We start from the raw sequence: 21,500 nt of genomic DNA, 5'->3' as shown, positions 1-21,500 counted from the left end.
TAGTTCTAAGAAACTAATCTGGGGGCTTTTAAGGGGACCAAATGAGATGATGTGAAGAGTTCTGGAGGTTTTGTCTACCCAGGAGTTGATAGTACATCTGTGTAATTGACCTAACAAAATAAAGTCTAATGCATAACTCGTTTTGCTGCTTGCTTTCTCCTCAGGTTTGCCAATTTGTCGTGTCTGTCAATGGCCTCAATGTTCTCCATGTGGATTACAGGACAGTAAGCAACCTCATCCTCACCGGCCCTCGAACAATTGTGATGGAAGTGATGGAAGAAGTGGAGGCCTGAGAAGGCACAAAACCCCTATTACTGGACATTTTTGTGAGACACATAGCAACAGCCATGGAGTGTCATGACACAAGGCAGCAGAATGTTGCTGTGTCTAAAGAGATGATTTTGCTTTTAGGGGAGGGGGCTCTCTTTCCTTTAACAATAATAGCACTGGTGATTATGCTAAGATGTGAACAATAGATACCAGCTTGTTTTCACTATGGACTTCTCTGTGCCCAACAGAGACAAGATCAGGGCCTTCAGGTGGTCTGTCCAGCCATGGCTGCATCAGTCAGAATGGGTTCCAGCCTAAGAGGCCATGCATATTTCCTCACAGTCCACTGCTGGATCAAAGCACTTAGGAGGTGAAAGAGCCAAGCACTGTGGGTTGGGGTGTCACAGTTGGTTTCCATGAGATACTGACATTGATAAACATTGTCCTGGTGTCCAGCTTTGTCCCTGGAGCATGGGCAGTCACAGTTGCTCTCTCCTTGGGCTGAGGGACAGGTGATGAAATCCTGGCTTGATTACAGTCAAACACAAATGAACTGCAAATGCATGAGAAAAGGTGTCTGTGCTCTGTATAGGATAGTCTGGTATGAATGCTTGGGCCTTACTGATTACATGGGTTAGTCTAGAAAGAAAATGGAAAAACATGGTCTTTTACAAAAACCGCCTTTAAAAATTGGTCTTTTGGTTTCAATGCTTGTGTGCTGGATTAGGTGCTTGAGTACAAAATATTGATTTTGAGGTTTTTTCCATACCTGTAAAGGAAAGGTGCCTCAGTCTTACTATTCATAACTTTGGAGAAATTTTGGACGCCTTAATTCCCAGAAGAGGAATATTTGGCAGGTTGTAGTGGGAAATTCACAGCGTTAGCATAAGGAATGATATATTCAGATTCTCCAGTAGCAAAAGCACACTTCAAATTGAAGCAGTGTACTTGAATGTACGTGAAGTTTATCAGCACTTTCCAATCATCTGATGTTTTGCAAAGAACCAACTTCCCCCATGAGCTGCATTTGACACTGTTACAAATAAAACGTTGTATTTAACTGACTCTTATTGTTTCTCAAACAGTAGGATTTTTTCATTGATGAATTCATGAAAGAAATATTTTTAAAAACATATATAAAAATTCCATGTTCTGCAGTTAGGTGACTCTTCAATTCAATGTTAAGGGGACTGCATGGGTTTTATTTGATCTTTGAACTGAATGAATACGTCCTGTTCCACAAAATTATATATCTATTTTGCAGGCTTTCTCTGCTGTCTAAATTTTACAATCAAAGCTTGACTTTCTATATGCACATACCACAAATCATCCAATTCTGGGGTGGGGAAAGTATTTTTCCTCAAATAATTTTGCAACATGTTTTGTATTAAAAATTGTTCTCACTAAATAAATTGCTCTTTCAGTATGTTTTTCATTCACTCAAACACTTTTATTTCAGAGATATAGCAAGTCTTCAAAATCATGTACTCCTGCAGCTTTATAGGAAGAGGTCCATGTGTTCTTTGTTTCTCATTTTGTATATCTGTGGTTGTATTTTCACCAAGAAAACTTTTCATATTGCACTAATATGCAGCAGTGCAGGGAGGTATAAAACTGCAGCTACTTACTTGATACTAACCAGGCACCCAAGTGTTTAGAGGGTTTGTTCAAACTGTCATCTATGACAGTTCTGAATCCTGACTGTACTCCCAAAATTTTGGTACACATGTATATGCCATAACAGGTTACATTTTACAGGTCATCCAAAATAAATAGCAGGGCACACATTGTTATATTAGGTTGTAACAACTGTCCATGGTACCCACTCAGAACAGTGAATACAATCTTGTTGTCCCAGAAATGTTTCAGTATGCTATAAGTATTTTGAGTTTGTGAATCCAGGAATGCTTCTCCAAATACGTTTATTTAATTTTCTTTTTTTAATTTTCTTTTTTTTTTTTCTTTTCTTTTTTCCCCCCTGGGTTGTTTTAGTGGCTTAACCACTTTAAAATATAAATTCTGCATGTTAGGTTAAGTTAAATATTACAGATGAAGGATTTTCTTAGCAAAATGCTAATGATTCTCTCTAATGCCATCATGGATTTGTCTGTATTACATCTCTTGCCTTAGTTAATATTCTGCTAGAAGTTCTCTGTAGCTTACAGATAATTAAGAAACTGGGTCAGAATTTGGCTTAATAATGCATTACAGAGTGCACTTCAGGCTGGAGCAAAAAGAGTGGGAATGGGGGCAGGGAAAAATCTGTGCATTTCATTATGTTACAGATTGGAGATGGCATCTTGATTCACAAGATACATTAGTCTCTATCACAATTTGAGCACAGCTACTTGCCTTCTGTTTAACAGGGATTTCCATATTGTGTTCTCAACTTGACTGACAACCCAGGATTTAATTAATTCTTTCCCTCTTCAGCATGACAAAGGCATTCAAATTATGTCTGCAATGAAATTTTGTATTTTGGAAGAAAGAATGAAAAGTAGACAATTAAGCTATGAAATGTATAATTTCCAATTAAATTGCGGTTTGTCTGCACATGGTCCTGCATATGCTCCAAGACATCCCACAGTAGTTAGAGTCAAACTCTCATGCACTTCAGAGGGCACAGAATTTTAAACAGAGCACCTTGCTTCCTGCAAAGTGCCAGGGGAAATGTAAGATTATTCATGGAAGTGAGACATTTCAAGAGATGCATGAATATCACAGTGTAGAATGAAGCAAGAAACCAGAAATTAAAAGATGAACCTTGGCATCAGCAGTAATAGCTTCATTAAAAAGATAGGTGTTTTTGTAAGACTTACTCTCTTCTGTGATCTCATTTTGGTTACTATAGATCTTGCAAGATCCTCTAATAAATCTTTAAGCCTTAATCACTCAAATTAGTGCCATTCCTCTGTACATGTACATTTGCAAACCATTCATGGACATCTTCAAGCAATGTAATATTTAATTAAATTCTAGTAGCAGTTAAGCTAATTGGAGCATTAAACCAGTGCAATATTTATCATATTTTTCCTGTTATATTTCCCTAATGATAAATTCTTTTCGTTATCTTTTTCAAGATCAAATACCCTGTGTATGGTATTGAACACAACTGGTTCCACAACTAGTCCCATGGAAAGCATTTCATTCACACAATGATGCAATAATCCACTTCAGGTGCATCAGAACTTAATTGTCTGCATTTTAGGTCTGTATAGAAGATAAAAATAAAACTTTAAGAATTAAAAAGACATTGTGTCATAAGAGCATCTGAAATATGAGTGGGTGTAGCCTGCCATACTTCCATGAGATTACATTCTGGAAGAAGTTTGGAATTAAAAGGCCATGCAGTAGGACTGTTTTTCAAAGTGTTTTTCTCCATTTTATCTCCATTTTCTGATCATACTCTCACTAATGATTAGAGTGCTAGGGATGTGTCAAATGCTGTCCCAGAATTACTGGTTTAATGGTCAGCTAGTTCCCTTAGCATGATCTGGATCTCTGAGAAAATTGCCCCAATGTAGTTCAGAGAATAACATGAGATCTGAATTTGGTTCCTCTTAGCCTTCAGACCAGAGACAGTCTCTGCAATGACTTGATGTACTAACATGGACATAAAAAAATTAGAATAGTCTGCGGTTTAGGAAGAAGAGGCAATTGACTCCTTTCTTCTGTGCTGTTAGCTATAATGCATGGATGTTTCCTTTTTCTTATCAAATTATAGAATAATGCTCTAATAATTTCAGATAATTCTGGGAATCAAATACTAATTTTAATGGTTTTAGGTAAGTATTATTTTAATTTTAGAGGCAGGAGAAACAGAAACAATATGTTTTGCAAAAGTGTTTGTCTAATGCAAGACAGACTGAGAAATCAAGTGTTGCAATTATTTTCTTCCCAGTGTGTAACTGGAGCTAGACTGCTTGTGTAAGTGAAAAATCATGTGTGTCACATACATAAATACAGTTAGACCACATCACTCTTCAAATAAAGTGAACTATTGACCTTTTACAATAAAATTGTCATTAAAGCTTTTCATAGGTCACCCGTTTTAAATGTCTTTAACTGGTGAGTGATGCGGCTTTTATTTTTCACTTATAGGTGTTACTTACAAAACAAGAATTAGTACCTGCCAATACAGTAATTCCCTTTGTATACTCACAGTGCAGATAAAAATATCTTTCATATTCCAGAGAGGCTGAGTGATTTTTAAACAATTGGATTTCTCTACAAACATGTACGTAAATAAATATTTATAGCTTAATTTTTAAGAAGGAGCCACTAATGTAAGAGACAATTAAAGAATGTCAAAGGATGTCACAGGAATCATTGATACAATTAATTTATGCCATACAGACAATGTTTCATGTATAGCTACATAACCTTTGTACTTGCAAATCCTCGGGAAAATTCTGAAATATTCAGAAGGGAGCAGCTATAACTGTAAAACTGAATGTCCTCTAGGAAAACAGCTGTTGTTTTACACTTAGGTATCCTCTCTCATATTGGCCATGGAGCTTTGAATTTCCAGTACTGTTGAAACTCAAGTTTTATAAGCACACAATTAAAATGCAATGCTTACTTTTAAGAGCAGGGGTTGAAGCAGACACTGTACTTTAGGTAGCACAAATTATTGTAATGCCTCTTCTACAAAGATGCTGCCATATACCCAAAGGTTTCCCATCCTGTGTCACTATAACTCTACTTGAACTTTGAGTACAAGTCTCCTACTGCCTCTTGTATGAACTTGTCAAATAGTAATCATAATTTCTTTCCAGAATTTGCAGGTGATTTCCAGAGGAAAAATCTCTTTTTATGTGCAACCTCTTGCTTCTATTCCTAAGGTGCTTCTACCTAAAGACATCTACAAACTGCTCCCTAGATGGCAGTGCATAGTCAGCTATTCTGACCACTTCAAACAGTGATTTCCATCATGCCTGAACAGCTGAACTCCTCTCCAGGGAAATGCTCCCATCCAGCAGCTCTTGCTGCTGCTGCTGCTGCTGCTGCGTGCACCCAAGCCAGCCAAGCTGGGGAGCACTGGTCAAAAGGACAGCCCACACCCACCAGACTGTTTTGCCTTTACCAGTGATTTATGGATATATTTAATTTTCTTTCCTATTCTACTTATTTTGCTGCATAGTTGACATTGGTCCTACTTTATTCTTTGAGCTCAAAAATCAGTTATGGAAGATCTTGATGGTCCTGCTTCTTTGTATTTTTATTGGTCTGTTTCTGAGAGCCCCTTTACCATGATTACCATCACTAGCTTTTCATGAATTAGCAGTGCTTATTTAGCAAGCCTAATATTTGAGAGAAACTGGTGAATTGGATGCTGCTTTACAATTAAATGTTAGTTCACAAATTAACAAAGTCTCAAGGCAAGAGAGCAAAGTAAGAAAAAGTTACCATTAATGAAGGAATAAAATTCATTTTAATATAAAATGACACCACATCTACTCTTAAAAAAGCTGTGTACAATTCTTAATACAGATGGGCCACATCTTTCATGTCCTTCACAGGTTATGGAGACAAAAGAGGACATCTCCAAGGAGTGGTGTTTCCTTTGGGCCTCTGGGTGAGCTCCCCATGACTTTCCTCCCTCCCATACCAGCTGGAGCACAGCCTCCCAACCATAGCTGGGCTTGGAACCGCACAAACTCTTATCTTCACTGCTAGCTGTAAATGACTGCAGATTTTTATTTTCTGTATTTTGTTTATCACTTCAGGTTTTAGAGTTTCTCTTATTGAACAGAAAAACACTCAATTTTTCCATCTATCTGGTAAAGATGTGCTGCATTTTTCCCCCTTATGTTGCAGTGGGATGTGTGATGAACAGAAATACTTTTCAGTTTGTACTCAAGCCTGACTCAGAGAATACTTGTTCTTACCTGCCCTTCTCAAGGCAAAACTCTTCTGGGAAAATTTCAAGAAAATTTAATGAAAACCCAAGCAAAACCCGCAATATGATGCCTATTAGTAGATCTTAGCTGGAAAATACATAGTATGTTCAAATTATTAAAAAAAAAAGAAGAAGACAAATGAAGATAAGTTACTTGTTTTAAAATTCTTGTTTGATTTTTGATGATTTTAAATTACAAGCAAAAATAAATGTAGACCACAGAAAAGAATCTATCAGACAGGTGCAGTGAAGGGATGCAGTATGGAAAGGTTCTGTGATAGAATGATAGAACGGTTTGGGTTGGAAGGGACCTTAAAGATCATCTAGTTCCATTTCCCTGCCATGGGCAGGGTCACCTTCCACTAGACCAGGTTGCTCAGAGTCCCGTTGAACCAGCCTTGAGCACTGCCAGGGATGAGTCCTATAATGTCCTACTAAGTTTCTTAATAACATCACAGAGAGAAAAAATATTGTTCTTCTATGGCTAAATTTACAATTTATGTTCTTAACCCTGCTTTTTCAATAAGAACAAAGTTGTAATTAATGAATTAAATTTATGAACATTTAATCCTAAAATGCAGTACATAAGAATGTAGTAAGGATATGTTTTTTGGGAAATATCTCCCTTTCAAATATAACAAACTACCCAAATAAAACATACCCTTTAACAAAATAAGTTCCATTTACATTATTAAGTAATTTAAACTTCTATTTATAAAGTAGAATGCAAACACTGCATGCATCAACTAAAAATAAATACATATGCAGGCTTGACTGAACAACTGTTTTGTCAATGGAGCTATGGGGCTAAACTGAGTGCTTCAGGTTTATTAGCAAAAGTTTAATTAAGCATGATGTTGAGCAAAGCCTGGGAAATATTAAGTGATTACACTCAGAAGTGCTCAGTAGTTTGCAGGGTCAGGAACCCATTTAATTTCTCAAAGTGCCCTAACAGCCTTGCTTTGCCTGCAAAATATTTCTAGAACCACTATAAGATTTGCTTAAAACTCATTTAAAAATTGTAGATGGGATGTACTAGCTTTTATGGCTTAACTTGGAAAGGAAGAAACATGAAAGTATTTAAGATCTTGATGTTACATTTTCTCAATGTCTGTTTTGTTTTATAAGCATTTTCAGCTCAAGTGCTTTCTGAAGATAATGTTGTGCACCCTTTGTTTGTTACTGCAGCTGGGAAGTGTGTGTGATTGGTTTGTTTTGACAGAATAAACAAGATCCTGTTGAATATTAAAATATTCAATATTTCATTTTCTATTACACGCCATCAGGCAAATAGTCTATTAAATGCTTAAAAGACGCATTTACAAAAGACTGCTGAGGTACCCTCTTGATGTTTGATTTTCATGATAAAATGTGTGTTATTGTGTGTTACATTTTTGTTTAATTTCCCACTGTTCATGATTGTATCATTGTTCATTCTCCTAAGAAATTATTTTCTGGGGGTTATTGATTCACATTCCTTATAATATTCAGCATTCAATTTAAATATAAATCCCCTGGACCATATCTACTATAGTTAGAGAAAAAAAAATCTCTTCTGGTTCAGAAATTTTAAGCTGGAAGATGAAGGCACAAAAACCATTGATCTTAACTCTTGCTGACTACTGCTTCTTTCTCAGAAAACAGACAATACTGTCTTAATGTGCAGAGCTCCAGGAAGTCATGTAATACAGGAATAAAAACTTCATGATTAGGATCATATTGTCCACATTTTAAAGGCTCTTTGATGATACCCTTTTCCAGTAGTTATCATGATTAACTCCTAACAATGGGCCTGTGATTGCAAAGATGACCTCTGGCACAGCGGTTAATGCAGTGCTCTTTTCCCAGCAGATAGTCTGAACAAACATCACAGCAGAATGATGGCATCTACTTCTACTTTCCTAATTGGAATCGGAGCTCAGAAATGTGGGGCTGGCTTCTGTTGCATACACATAAATGTCAAGTGCCATTGCAGATGCTTTTGGGATATTTGAGATAATCTTCTGTAGCAGAGAGCAGCTTCAGGGAAGTCTGTGACCCCTCAAAATTACATCTAGAGATTAAGTCCCAGAGGACATCTTAAATATTGTAGGATACTTCAAAATAAGTTAGACACCTATGTGTGAACAACTGAATGACATCCCTAATAATCACCACTTAACATCTGCTGATTCAATTGTCTCACTGCTGGTAATTTTTTTGGAGTTTCCCAGCTGTATATTTAATTAGCACGGTTGATGGAAAAGAACATCCTGGGGATCCAGCCAATTCTCAGAGAAGCTGCTGCACACTTGTATCGTGCAGAACTGACTATGATGATGTGATGTTATTAAATGTCTCAAGAAAGATGTCTTCTTTTTTTTTCCTCATGCTTTCAGTAAAGATACAAAGTGGCCTCTCACACAAAGATCCTTTTGCTTCAGAATTGTCTGTTGACAGTCAAGAGGACCAAAGACATTTGTCAGCTCAGCTGTAATCTTTGTATATAAATGTTCATGTATAATTACTTCCTGCATGTTTCAAAAGATACTTCTGCTTTCTGGGTGCTACTGTTTTAAAGTTGCCATTAAAAGTACTCATTTCAGCCAAGGAGTCACTGCCATTAAAGAAATGGGATTATAAGAAGGAGTAGCAGCTGCTGCAGACCTGGCAGATAAGAACAGATGCAGCAGTGCCTGAGAGTTTCCACATAAACCTGAGTTTAACAGCACTCTTTACAATATGGCAGCTATTGTAGCTCCTGGGTGCTTTGAGGTATTTATACACTACCCTACACTTCAGTCATGGCTCTCTCTCTGCTATGCCCTTCCATCACAGTCAGTCACATCTCAGTGTCTGACATCTCAGCCTTTGCTACAAGAGGAGTTTCTGCTGAACCCTGTAGCAGAAGGGGACAGCATCCAAACACACAAGAGGAAATCAAAGTAAAATTTACATAAAACTTAAGTGCAGACATTAAAAAAAAATCAATTAAAAAACCAATTAATTCACTTGGAGGGGAAGATATCAGGGATACGGAACGGACAATGAAAAAAAAAAAAATGGAATTTGCCAAAGTCCAAAGCCATGAAACCACCTGTATGCCAACAAGTGAAGGGGCATGAAACAAAGCTTGCCGAAATTCTCCTTCAATTTTATTTCTGCGATGAAGGCCAAAAGAAAAAAGAAGGAATGCTGAAAATTCTGGAATGGAGACACCATCAAAGTAAATTAAATTTCAGGAAGAAAAAAATATTGTGAAATTTAGTGGCTGCAAGACAATGGACCGGAATTGCATCCGGTGCAGTACAGAGGACAAAAACAGGCAAAAACTAACCTCACAGATGACACACAAGCAGGGAGAAAGTCAAGGAGGAAGACACAACTTGTAGGGGAAGTTATGAGGGAAATGGCAGGGATACATACAAAAGAAAAAGAAGAAACATAAAAAATTTACCAAACGACAAAGACATGAAAAGGCCTGTAGGCTATAAGGTGCAGGTACATGCACCAAAACTGGCCAAAATTGTCACCCCCTAAAGGCAGAAAAAGGAAACAAGAACTTACGTACACTCTGGGGAAACACGGATTTACAAACATACTGGAATGGAGATATCATCAAATAAGGTGAAATTAAAGGAAGAAAAAAGAAATTCTGAAACTTTGTGACAAGATGAAAATGGACACGGATTGTATAATGTGTGGAGAAAAGAACCCAAAGATGCCCAAACTAACCTCACAGATGTTGCAAAAGCAGGGAAAAAGTCAAGTAGGAAGACAAACCTGGCAGGGAAGATATGACGGACGTGCCATGGATACTTTACAAAAAAAGAAAAAGTCAAAACACTCTTGCTCAAAGTCAAAGCCATAAAAAAGGCATGGCATGCCATCCAGTGCAGGGACATGCACCAAAGATTCCTCTCTTGGTCCCCAGTGAAACCGCAAGATTCCGTTTCCCTCCCGGATAGGAAATTTCACTTCCTTTCAAGAAAGAAAAGAGAATCATCAGGACCCGAATAGAAAGGCGAAAAACCGCCGGGAAATGAGACAGGATCAAATGAAATGCAATTGAAAAAAACCAGAAAATCGAGAGATTTTGTGTCTTCAAAAAATCGTTGGTGTGGAAACGAGCTGCAGTGCAAAGGAACAAACCATGCCAAAACAAAGTGCAGAGATGTTGCAGAAGCAAGGGAAAAAGCCAAACAGGAAGACACAACTTGGAGGGGAAGATATGAGGCACATGCCATGGATACTTTGGGAAAAAAAAAAAATCAAACTAACTTGCCGAATACAAAGCCATCAAAAGCATATGCCATCAAGTGCAGGCACATGCAGCAAAGCCTGCCTAAATCCATCCCTGCGGAAGGCCAAAGCAAATAAGAAGGACTTACAACCACGCTGGAATGGAGATTGCATTCAAGCAATTGCAATTGGAGGAGAAAAAAAACAAATGTGGGAAATTTGGGAAATTTAGTTACTACAAGAAAATGGACCGGGATTCTATCAGGTCAAGTGCAAAGGACCAAAACATGCCCAAATTAACCTGACAGAAGTTGCAAAAGCACGGGAAAAAGTCAAGGAGGAAGACAGAACTTGGAGGCCAAGATATGAGGGACATGCCATGGGCAATTTGGGAAAAAAAAAAACAAACAATATAATCTTGCCCAATACAAAGCCATCAAAAGCATATGCCATCAAGTGCAGGCACATGCTGCAAAGCCTGCTGAAGGCCAAAGCAAATAAGAAGGACTTACAAACACTCTGGATGGGAGATTGCATTCAAGCAATTGCAATTGGAGGAGAAAAAAAACAAATGTGGGAAATTTGGGAAATTTATTGACTACTAGGAAATGGAAGGGGATTCTATCAGGTGCAGTGCAAACAACCAAAACATGCCAAAACTAAGCTCACAGATGTTACAAAAGCAGGGGAAAAAGTCAAGGAGGAAGACACAGCTTGGAAGGGAAGATATGAGGGACATGCCATGGATACTTTGGAAAAAAAAGAAATCAGAAAAATCTTCCTCAAAGTCAAAGCCATCACAAGCATATGCCAACAAGTGCATCCGCATGCAGCAAAGCCTGCCTAAATCCATCCCTGCTGAAGGCCAAAGCAAATAAGAAGGACTTACAAACACTCTGGATGGGAGATTGCATTCAAGCAATTGCAATTGGAGGAGAAAAAATACAAATGTGGGAAATTTGGGAAATTCAGTGACAACAAGAAAACGGACTGGGATTCTATAAGGTGCAGAGAAAAGCACAAAAAGTGGGAAAATTAAGCTCACAAATGTTGCAAAACCAGGGGAAAATGTCAAGGAGGAAGACAGAACTTGGAGGCGAAGATATGAGGGACATGCCATGGATAATTCGGAAAAGCAAAAAAAAATCAGAAAAATCTTGCTCAAAGTCAAAGCCATGAAAAGGCATGGCATGCCATCCAGTGCAGGGACATGCACCAAAGATTCCTCTCTTGGTCCCCATTGAAACCACAAGATTCCGTTTCCCTTCCTGAAAGGAAATTCCATTTCCTTTCGGCAAGGGAAACGGAATCTTGCGAACCCGAAAAGAAAGGCTAACAAACACTCTGGAAAGGAGATAGGGTCAAATGAAATGCAATTGAAAAAAACCAGAAAATTGAGAGATTTTGCGTCTCCAAAAAATGGTTGGTGTGGAAATGAGCTGCAGTGCAAAGGACCAAAACATGCCAAAACAAGGCGCAGAGGTGTTGCAGAAGCAAGGGAAAAAGCCAAACAGGAAGACACAACTTGGAGGGGAAGATATGAGGGACATGCCATGGACACTTTGGGAAAAAAAAAAAATCAAACTAACTTGCCAAATACATAGGCATCAAAAGCATATGCCATCAAGTGCAGGCACATGCAGCAAAGCCTGCCTAAATCCATCCCTGCAGAAGGCCAAAGCAAATAAGAAGGACTTACAACCACGCTGGAATGGAGATTGCATTCAAGCAATTGCAATTGGAGGAGAAAAAAAACAAATGTGGGAAATTTGGGAAATTTAGTTACTACAAGAAAATGGACCGGGATTCTATCAGGTCAAGTGCAAAGGACCAAAACATGCCCAAATTAACCTGACAGAAGTTGCAAAAGCACGGGAAAAAGTCAAGGAGGAAGACAGAACTTGGAGGCCAAGATATGAGGGACATGCCATGGATACTTTGGAAAAAAAAGAAATCAGAAAAATCTCCCTCAAAGTCAAAGCCATCACAAGCATATGCCAACAAGTGCATGCACATGCAGCAAAGCCTGCCTAAATCCATCCCTGCTGAAGGCCAAAGCAAATAAGAAGGACTTACAACCACGCTGGAATGGAGATTGCTTTCAAGCAATTGCAATTGGAGGAGAAAAAAAACAAATGTGGGAAATTTGGGAAATTCAGTGACAACAAGAAAACGGACTGGGATTCTATAAGGTTCAGAGAAAAGCGCAAAAAGTGGAAAAATTAACTTCACAAATGTTGCAAAACCAGGGGAAAAAGTCAAGGAGGAAGACAGAACTTGGAGGCGAAGATATGAGGGACATGCCATGGATAATTCGGAAAAACAGAAAAAAATCCTAATACTCTTGCTCAAAAACAATGCCGTCAAAAGCATATGCCATCAAGTGTAGGCACATGCAGCAAAGCCTGCCTAAATCCATCCCTGCTGAAGGCCAAAGCAAATAAGAAGGACTTACAACCACGCTGGAATGGAGATTGCATTCAAGCAATTGCAATTGGAGGAGAAAAAAAACAAATGTGGGAAATTTGGGAAATTTAGTTACTACAAGAAAATGGACCGGGATTCTATCAGGTCAAGTGCAAAGGACCAAAACATGCCCAAATTAACCTGACAGAAGTTGCAAAAGCACGGGAAAAAGTCAAGGAGCAAGACAGAACTTGGAGGCCAAGATATGAGGGACATGCCATTGATACTAAGGAAAAAGAGAAAAAAATCAGAAAAATCTTGCTCAAAGTCAAAGCCATGAAAAGGCATGGCATGCCATCCAGTGCAGGGACATGCACCAAAGATTCCTCTCTTGGTCCCCAGTGAAACCGCAAGATTCCGTTGAGATTGCATTCAAGCAATTGCAATTGGAGGAGAAGAAAAAACAAATGTGGGAAATTTTGTGACTACTATGCAATGGAATGGGATTCTATGAGGTGTAGTTCAAATGTCCAAAACATGCCAAAACAATGGTCACAGATGTTGCAAAAGCAGGGGAAAAAGTCAAGAAGGAAGAGACAACTTGGAGGGGAAGATATGTGGGATATGGCATGGATACTTTTGGAAAAAAAAAAAAATCAGTTAATCTTGCTCAATACAAAGTCATCAAAAGCGTATGGATGAAGTGCAGGCACATGCAGCAAAGCCTGCCTAAATTGATCCGTGCTGAAGGCCAAAGCAAATAAGAAGGACTTACAAACACTCTGGGTGGGAGATTTCGTCCAAGGAATTGCAATTGGAGGAGAAAAAAAACAAATGTGGGAAATTTGGGAAATTTATAGACTACAAGAAAATGGACCGGGATTCCATCAGGTGCATTTAAAGAGACTAAAATATGCAAAATCTAAGCTCACATATGCCGCAAAAGCAGGGGAAAAAGTCAAGGAGGAAAACAGAATTTGGAGGGGAAGATATGACGGACATGCAAGGGATGATTAGGAAATAAAGCGAAAGACCCCACAAAGATCTTCGTCAATGTCAAAGGCATGAAAAGGCCTGGTGTGCCATCTAGTGCAGGGACATGCACCAAGGATTCCTCTCTTGGTCCCCATTGAAACTGCAAAATATGAGAAGATTGCGAACTCGAAAAGAAAGGCTTAGAAACATTTTGGAACTAGATAGAATAATATCAAAGGCAATTGAAAAAAACAGAAAATTGGGAGATTTATTATCTTCATAAAACGGTGTGTGAGTAAATGCATTGCAATGTAACAGACCAAAACATGCCAAACCTATGCTCACAGGTGTTGCAAAAGCAGGGAAAAATGTCAAAAAGGAAGACACATGTTGGAGGGGAAGATATGAGGGACATGCCTTTGATACTTAGGAAAAAAAAAAACAAAAACTAAGAGAAAGAAAAATCTTTCCTAGAGTTAAAGCCATGAAAAGGCATGGCATGCCATCTAGTGCAGGGACATGCACCAAATATTCCTGTATTTGTTCCCATTGAAAAGGAAATTTCATTTCCTTTCCGGAAGGGAAACGGAATCTCGCAAACCCGAAAAGAAAGGCTTACAAACTTTCTGGAAAGGAGATTGGATCAAGTGAAATTAAACTGAAAATCACCCAAAAAAATCCACAAACTGGGGAGATTTAGCATCTTCACGAAATAGTCTGTGAGGAAATGACGTGAAGAGCAAAGGAGCAAAGGAGTTAAAAACTAAGCTTAGAGATGTTGCAACTGTTGTGGTAAAAGTCAAGGAGGAAGACATGACTTGGAGGGGAAGATATGAGGGGCATGCCATGGGTTTTAAAAAAAAAAATTATCTAAAGTAAAAAGCTTTGAAAATTCCTTTATGTCTTCAAGTGCAGGAACATGGACTAAAGGCTGCCAAAATCGATCCCCGGCTGAACCTTAATTAAGGACTTATGACCACTCTGGAATGGTGATATCATCAAAGAAATTAATTTGATGGAGAAAAAAATAAATTTAGTGACTATAGTGAGTATAAGAAAGTGTTTGCAAGTGTTTCCTGAAGAAAAGCAAGTGCAGTCTGCATGCTGAGCCAATGTAAAGGGAGATCTCAACTGTCAGGCACCCAGGGATGATGCTTTAGGATTGATCTAGGGCCATCAGAGCGACACCAGAGCTTCTGTTTCACTCTATTCTCTAAAATACCCTGTATGTAGATACAGGGAGTGGATGATGCAAAACTAGTGCATTCAGCTTTTTTACCAGAGGCTGTGCCCACTGTGGCACAAGTGTCTGCTCCCTTAGCAGCAGACTTCCATCTGCTTTACAGCAATGAAGCAGTGTGATGCACCTGCGATGGACACTTAAGGGAATGAAAGGACACCAAATTCTGAGACAAAGGAAAACTCAGATAAATCTGCTTCTCCAATTCCAGCTCAGGCTGCTGACACAGTAAGAGAGGCCATGAGAGAAAAAGAGTCATTCCCATTTCCTAGTTGTATTGATTGGTGTGTTTTATCACAGACTTTCAGTTCATCCTGAGACTCCTATGCTGTCACACAGTTGCCTTTTTTTGGGAACACATCTAGGATGCTTGAAAACTCCCATTTTTTTTTCCAGAAGAGTAGATTACTGCAGCTACTGGTAGCATGAGGATGTGCAAGAGCAGTGGCAGAGTACAAAACACTGCAGCAGTTACCGAGGGTTTTCAGTGCACAAAGAAAGAGACTGGAAAGAAGAGATGTTGTCTCCAAGTACAATCAGAGGAAAAAACCTGAAAAGTCTCAAAAAATACATTAAGGGAAATTTTCAAGGGATCAGTTTTGGTGATTAATTTTAAATAATGTCATTTGGATCAATACAATGTAAAGGGACAAGTGTTTCTTTTCAACATGTGAAAATGTTTTAAGAGATGCATTTTAATAAATTTAAAAAGAGTTTTTGGGAAACAAGAAAAACACACTCAAAGGATCTTCAAGGAGTTGAAATGTAGTGGGGTGTTCTTAAATGTTTTAATGTTTACATGAAATGGAAGTTCAAACAAGACTCTTCAATCTTATATATGATTTATGCCCATAGAAAAACAAAACCCTGGTATGTTAATGGGAGCCATTGCTTTCACTGGGATTGCTGCAAGCCTCATGATAGTCCTACTTTAATTTAAAGTTGTATGTACAACTTTAAATTAAAAGTTGTAATTTGCTCAAATTAGGACTTTTTATTTGAGGAAGATTTCTTAAGCTATATTGAAATTCAGCAGACAAAGATGAATACTGCTTCCCTGCCTATCTCCCAGCTTCTCAATTTTCATGTGTTTCAGATCATCTCACAGACAGCTATTCACTGATTAGCATCATGCTGCAGCTACCTGCAGGTGTATTTCTACCTGTTCCTCTGCCAGATCACTGATCGCTGTTTTGTACTGCTAGTATGCAGTTCATAATATAGTATATAATTCACCATATACAGTATATAATGCACCTTACTCCAGCTTGGGTCTGGAGCATAAAAGCCTTCTGGCTCTGAAGGAATTAACCTTCCACTTGTCAGCCTGCTAGAGCACCTCAGCTGATGTTGTAGTGCAAACAGGAAAATTACATTTCTTATAATAAATGCACAGTGGACGGGATCAGCCACGGTGATGGCAGTGTTTACCTGGAGCTGCTGGTTCCTGACCCTTTCACTGGTGTGAGGAAAACCCCTCTCACAGGGCTCCACTACCATCTTGGTGCAGATGAACACTGCCTGTCCCTCAAAGTCACTGATAAGGAAGATGCAAGTAGCAGTACCCACTCAGATTTCAGCTAAAGTGGTTGGAAAGGTATGGGGGGGTTGGAGAAGTAGTAACTCTGTCTTTTACCTGTGTAATAAGTGTCTAGAGCACTTAGACTAAAGCACAACTAAATGCTGCAAGAGCAATACATAAATCAGTGGTCTTTCCTACTAGTGAAGAGAGATACCAGAGGGAAAGGGAGGCTTCTCTGTTCCCAGTAGAGCTTGAAAGCAACTTTCTCTTCCACCCTCATCTAGTTGTTAAAGGACTTCTCTGATGATGGACTTTCAGAATTTAATCAAAGACTGTTTTGTTAACTATGGGTGAAGGGAGATACTTCCACTGGACCAGATACTAAAGGAACTGTGATCTGAGACATATTCTTGCATTTGAAGGTTTCTGCTCACACCCCCTACCTCAAGTGCTTGTTTGTGTGGCTTTCAGTGGAAGATGGCTAAATGGAACCATAGACCATGCAGAAATCTTGGTGACAGGTAATTTAAAATTTTTTCAGGCATCTCCACATGATGGTGAGATACCTTTCCAAAAATTAACTCTTATGTCTGCAATAAATGATCAATATTTTTAGAAGAAATACTGTGACATAATCAATGGCTGGATGCACTTTAGCCAGGTCCCAGTTAAGGTTATGAACCTGATACCAGCTGCTACAAGGCACACTGAATAATCTGCACTAAAAAAAAAGAAACAGGAATTTTTCTATCACTTCTATCACCCATCAAGAACAAGAAATGCAAGTCGTCTCCAGGACTTAGAAGTCTCCTGGGAATTACTGCTTTGGAACAGGTGCTAGCAGCCTTGGCAAACAAGTGGCTGAAAATAACTCCTTGGAGTGACACTAACTTGGTTAGACACTCCTTGGAGTGGTCTAACTTGGAATCTAGATTATGCAGTCCAAATGAAAATTCCCAATTTCACATATAAAATATCTGCATTACTTCTTTTGTGTGACTGCATTTCAGAAACAAATTCCAGTTTCAGTGTCCTCAGAGAATGCTGACAGAGGTCTCTTAAGAGAAAATGAAGAAAGAATCACATTAAACACACTTTTGAACCCCTTAATTTTAGTGAAGATTTCCCTTGTGACCAGAGCAGGTTTTGAAATGTCTTGGTCGGTCTAATAATATATATATGATGAACAGAAATTCAGTAACAGAAAATAAGGAAAAAGGCAAAATCAATCCAGAAAGTGAAGAGAGACAAATTCAGAGAGGAAATACTTTTAGAAATGCATTTTTAGACATCAGAACACATACTAAGGCCTGTCCATTAGTGGAACAACAAACTTCATCAAGCAGCAAGTATAAGATAGCGAGCACGGAAATGAACACTCAGAGGAGATGCCATTTCTGACACCAAATTTGAAAGCTTCTTCTTCTGGAGACAAAATTCAAGACACTAATTCCATGTCCTGAATGTTTCCACATTTGGGTGACATTTTGATATTTTGCATGTACTTGTACTTCAGTTCTGCTGAACTAGTCCAACCACCGACTGCAGCAAGAATAAACTAAAGATGAGAAAAGAGTGAAATGATAAAACTCACATTTTGGCAGATGTGTTTTTCCTTCAGCAGCTTCTGAAAGTAAATTCAAAACAGTGCCATATTTTTTTTCCCTTAGAATGAGCTCAAGACCACAAATTGAGATTATTAGATAATTCAGGGGAAAAAACTGAAGCAGAACAGAAAGGTCTAAACATAACAGAAATAGCTTCAACAGAAATTTCTGTTGGAAATAATGTCAAAGTCTGCAACTTACTTGTTGCAAAAAGGGACTAAGGAGAAATGGGAGAAATAACTTATTCTCCTGTTTTCCGAATATATTTTTTCCTGTAGCTTTTGTGAAAGCTCTGGTCTTCACTGTTCTGGCGACTAAAGTATAATGCAGTATAAAGTCTTTGAGACAGAAAGTATATTTTTCCCCTTATTTGATGTTGCTCTAGCAAAATGTAAAAGTATGTACAGTGGATGGAGTTTTTTTCTTTAAATACTGAATTGAAAGTCATTGTCATTACCACAGCATTCAACTTAAAGTACTTAAGCTTAAACTACCTATTTAAAAGCCTAATTTGTCCAGCAACTTTTTAATAGACTGGAAAGCCATGATTGTGACAGTGTTCACAGGGTTTCTTGGATGAGGGAAGAGACAAGGATCTGATTCCATGTTTCAGAAAGCTTGATGTATTATCTTATGATATATATTACATTAAAACTATACTAAAAGAATAGAAGAAAAGGTTTCATCAGAAGGCTAGCTAAGAATAGAATAGCAAAGAATGATAACAAAGGTTTGCAGCTTGGTTCTCTGTCCGAGCCAGCTGGGCTATGATTGGCCATTAATTACAAACATCCAACATGGGCCAATCACAGATGCACCTGCTGCATTCCACAGCAGCAGATAACCATTGTTTACATCTTTTTCCTGAGGCCTCCCAGATTCTCAGGAAGAAAAATCCTAAGGAAAGGATTTTCCATAAAAGATGTCTGCGACACATGATGACAACAAACATCCAACTTCTGTTCCATGTGGGGTCAAATTTATTCCAGTTACTTCTGTCTGGAAAAGTGGAAACAACAAAGTAATAGACACATCACCATGTTAGTTTAAGTGCAGCTAGGCTTCGATCTCATAATCCCAAATATAAAACTAATTGTGAGCTCAGTAAATAACAATTTATATTGCACAAGAAGAACTTAAGTTACTACACTCAAAAGGTATTTCAGGCCCATTTCCACATTCAGCCCAAGACTGGCAGGATGCTGCCTGGAGCTACTGGATTTTCCCAGCTTCCAGCAAGCAGCCTCATGGCACCAAGCCTGCTTGTGTACTCAGCACAGCAATTTGGTTCCAGGCTTCCCCCCATCAGTGGGTTTGTGCATCTTATGAACAAATTAATTTTCCCATATGTTACAATACTGCAATATTTCCTCATTCTTCAAGAATGATTTACAATTAATCTTTGTCCTGCAGTCTCCAAAAAATCCAAGTTACAAATAAATCTGAGCTAAAGAACAGATTCTCTAGTGCCTAAGAGCAGGCAGGAATTCACACTACATTCTTCCCAACCATTAAATGAATCAATAGCATCCCCTCCTGTTTGCACCGACATCTTTTCATGAAATTCCTAGGAAATTCATTATGTTTGTGGTATCCTCACAACTTCAGTTGATTTTAACTGATGAGCTCCGAAGTTTATGGAGCCAAGTTAAATAGACAAAGTGACCAAATGCAATCCTTCTCAGAAACCAGACTAAAAGGGACACCTAAGAGATTACTAATACTTATCTTTATAACCTTCCTTTTTTGGACCCAGTTTTGGCTTTACGAAAGGGCTACATTAAGAAAGAGGACAGAGGAAAAGAAAAAAGGATTGCTGAATTAAAAGTGTTGTACACAAATCTTGCATTGCATTGCATTGTACACTTCCCCAAGACTGGGGAGGTTTACCAGGTTTATAATCTGATGTTGTACATCATGCAAAGAAAAGCCTGTGGGCCCCAAGGAGACTCTGAGTCTGCTGCCATACCATACACACAGTACTCAAAGGACAGACATTTCCTAACCACGGTCTTGATACTCCATAGGACAACTAGCATCTCAGTAACCAAAGAGGAGGAGAGATCTCAAAGGAGTTGCGAAGAAATACATAGGTTTTATGCAAGAAGCTGTTTACTAAGAAGAGTTATTCTGGTTTTGAGACACTGGTACTGACATTAACATACTCATATTCCCCCGTGGACTTTTAGCTGTAGATTTGCCATTACACGTCTCATTGTGCATGCTTTCTCTTTTCATTGCATAAATTGAACAGGAATTGAACAGATACAAATAGAATACATTGTAAAACATCAACTGACATTTTCCCTCAGTATTTTCATGCTTTTGTCAAAACTAGAGTCTAAAACAGATGCCATGTTTTTCACATTGATCTTACACAGTGTTCCCTGAAACACTCAATGTTGTCAGACAGAAATTCCTAGGACAAGAAGCAAGAGCATATTTATGTGAACGATGTATATTGACTCTAATCAGAATTCAAGACCAGCCATACCCAGCCCCTCTGAAGACCAGATGGGACACAAGGCTGTTTGTGTTCTGCCAAACTTCTATATCCTTAATGCAGCAGAAAAACACCTTGTCCTGGGAGTAAAGTCTAATTAGGAGAGTTTTGATCCTGTATCTCTTCCATTTATGAGAGTATTGAGATGAACATTAAAAGATTGCTTTCAGAAGGATGGCATTTACCCACAGAAACCCAAAGGGAACCGAAGATAGACCTTTTCATGGCTGTTGATCTTGTTCATATTGGTGTTTCTGCAAGGTGGATGATACTATTTGCATTTACTATGTGAGGAAATCTCTGATGGCCATGGGACAGGGCTTGTTCAGTTTAGAATCCAAAGTTTCATAAGAAGTACACCAAACTAAATCTCATGCTGAAAGCAGCAGAAACCAGACCAGATTCTTCTACTTCTCCATGGTATGCTACTAAGACATAAGTCAATGATGAAGAGGACAGAAGTGTGAAGAAGTACATAAGGACTACAAAGATGTGAGGAAGTTATTCAGGGAGAAAATTAATAGGCCAAAGTTCAAGTACAACTTTGCTAGGGCCATAAAAGGCAAGAGAAAATGTGTTTACAAATATATCAGCAACAAAAGGAGAGCTATGGAGAATCTCCATCCTTTACTTGACACAAAAGGAAACATAGAAATCGCAGACTTCAGGGTACTCACCCCTTACCCTGGAAGACGGGGACTGGAAGCAGAATACAGTCTATATAATTCAGGAGAAAATGGTTAGTAAACTGCTACATTGCTTAAAACACCCATAAATCTATGGGCTCTAATGGGATACACCAAAGGGTACTGAGGGAGCAGGCAGAAGAACTTGCCAAGCCACTTTCAATCATT

At 38.5% G+C, this 21,500-nt stretch overlaps 1 protein-coding gene across 2 annotated transcripts in view; it reads left to right on the top strand.

Annotated features, from left to right (window-relative positions):
* The window catches only part of DEPTOR (DEP domain containing MTOR interacting protein), a 77,431-nt gene extending 76,096 nt beyond the window's left edge, over positions 1 to 1,335 (top strand). Inside the window, exon 9 of one of the 2 annotated variants that reach the window (XM_064706566.1) lies at positions 165 to 1,335. In XM_064706566.1, coding sequence (XP_064562636.1) covers positions 165 to 293 — 129 coding nt within the window. In that variant the 3' untranslated portion in view covers positions 294 to 1,335. The remainder of the gene's footprint in view (positions 1 to 164) is intronic. The other variant, XM_064706567.1, reaches the window with a different exon arrangement.
* Positions 1,336 to 21,500: the final 20,165 nt, after the last annotated feature.

This window comes from Zonotrichia leucophrys, chromosome 2 (genome assembly GCF_028769735.1).
Source record: "Zonotrichia leucophrys gambelii isolate GWCS_2022_RI chromosome 2, RI_Zleu_2.0, whole genome shotgun sequence".
Taxonomy (NCBI): domain Eukaryota; kingdom Metazoa; phylum Chordata; class Aves; order Passeriformes; family Passerellidae; genus Zonotrichia; species Zonotrichia leucophrys.
Note: the sequence above shows the minus strand (reverse complement) of the source record. Positions and strands in the feature narration are given on the sequence as shown.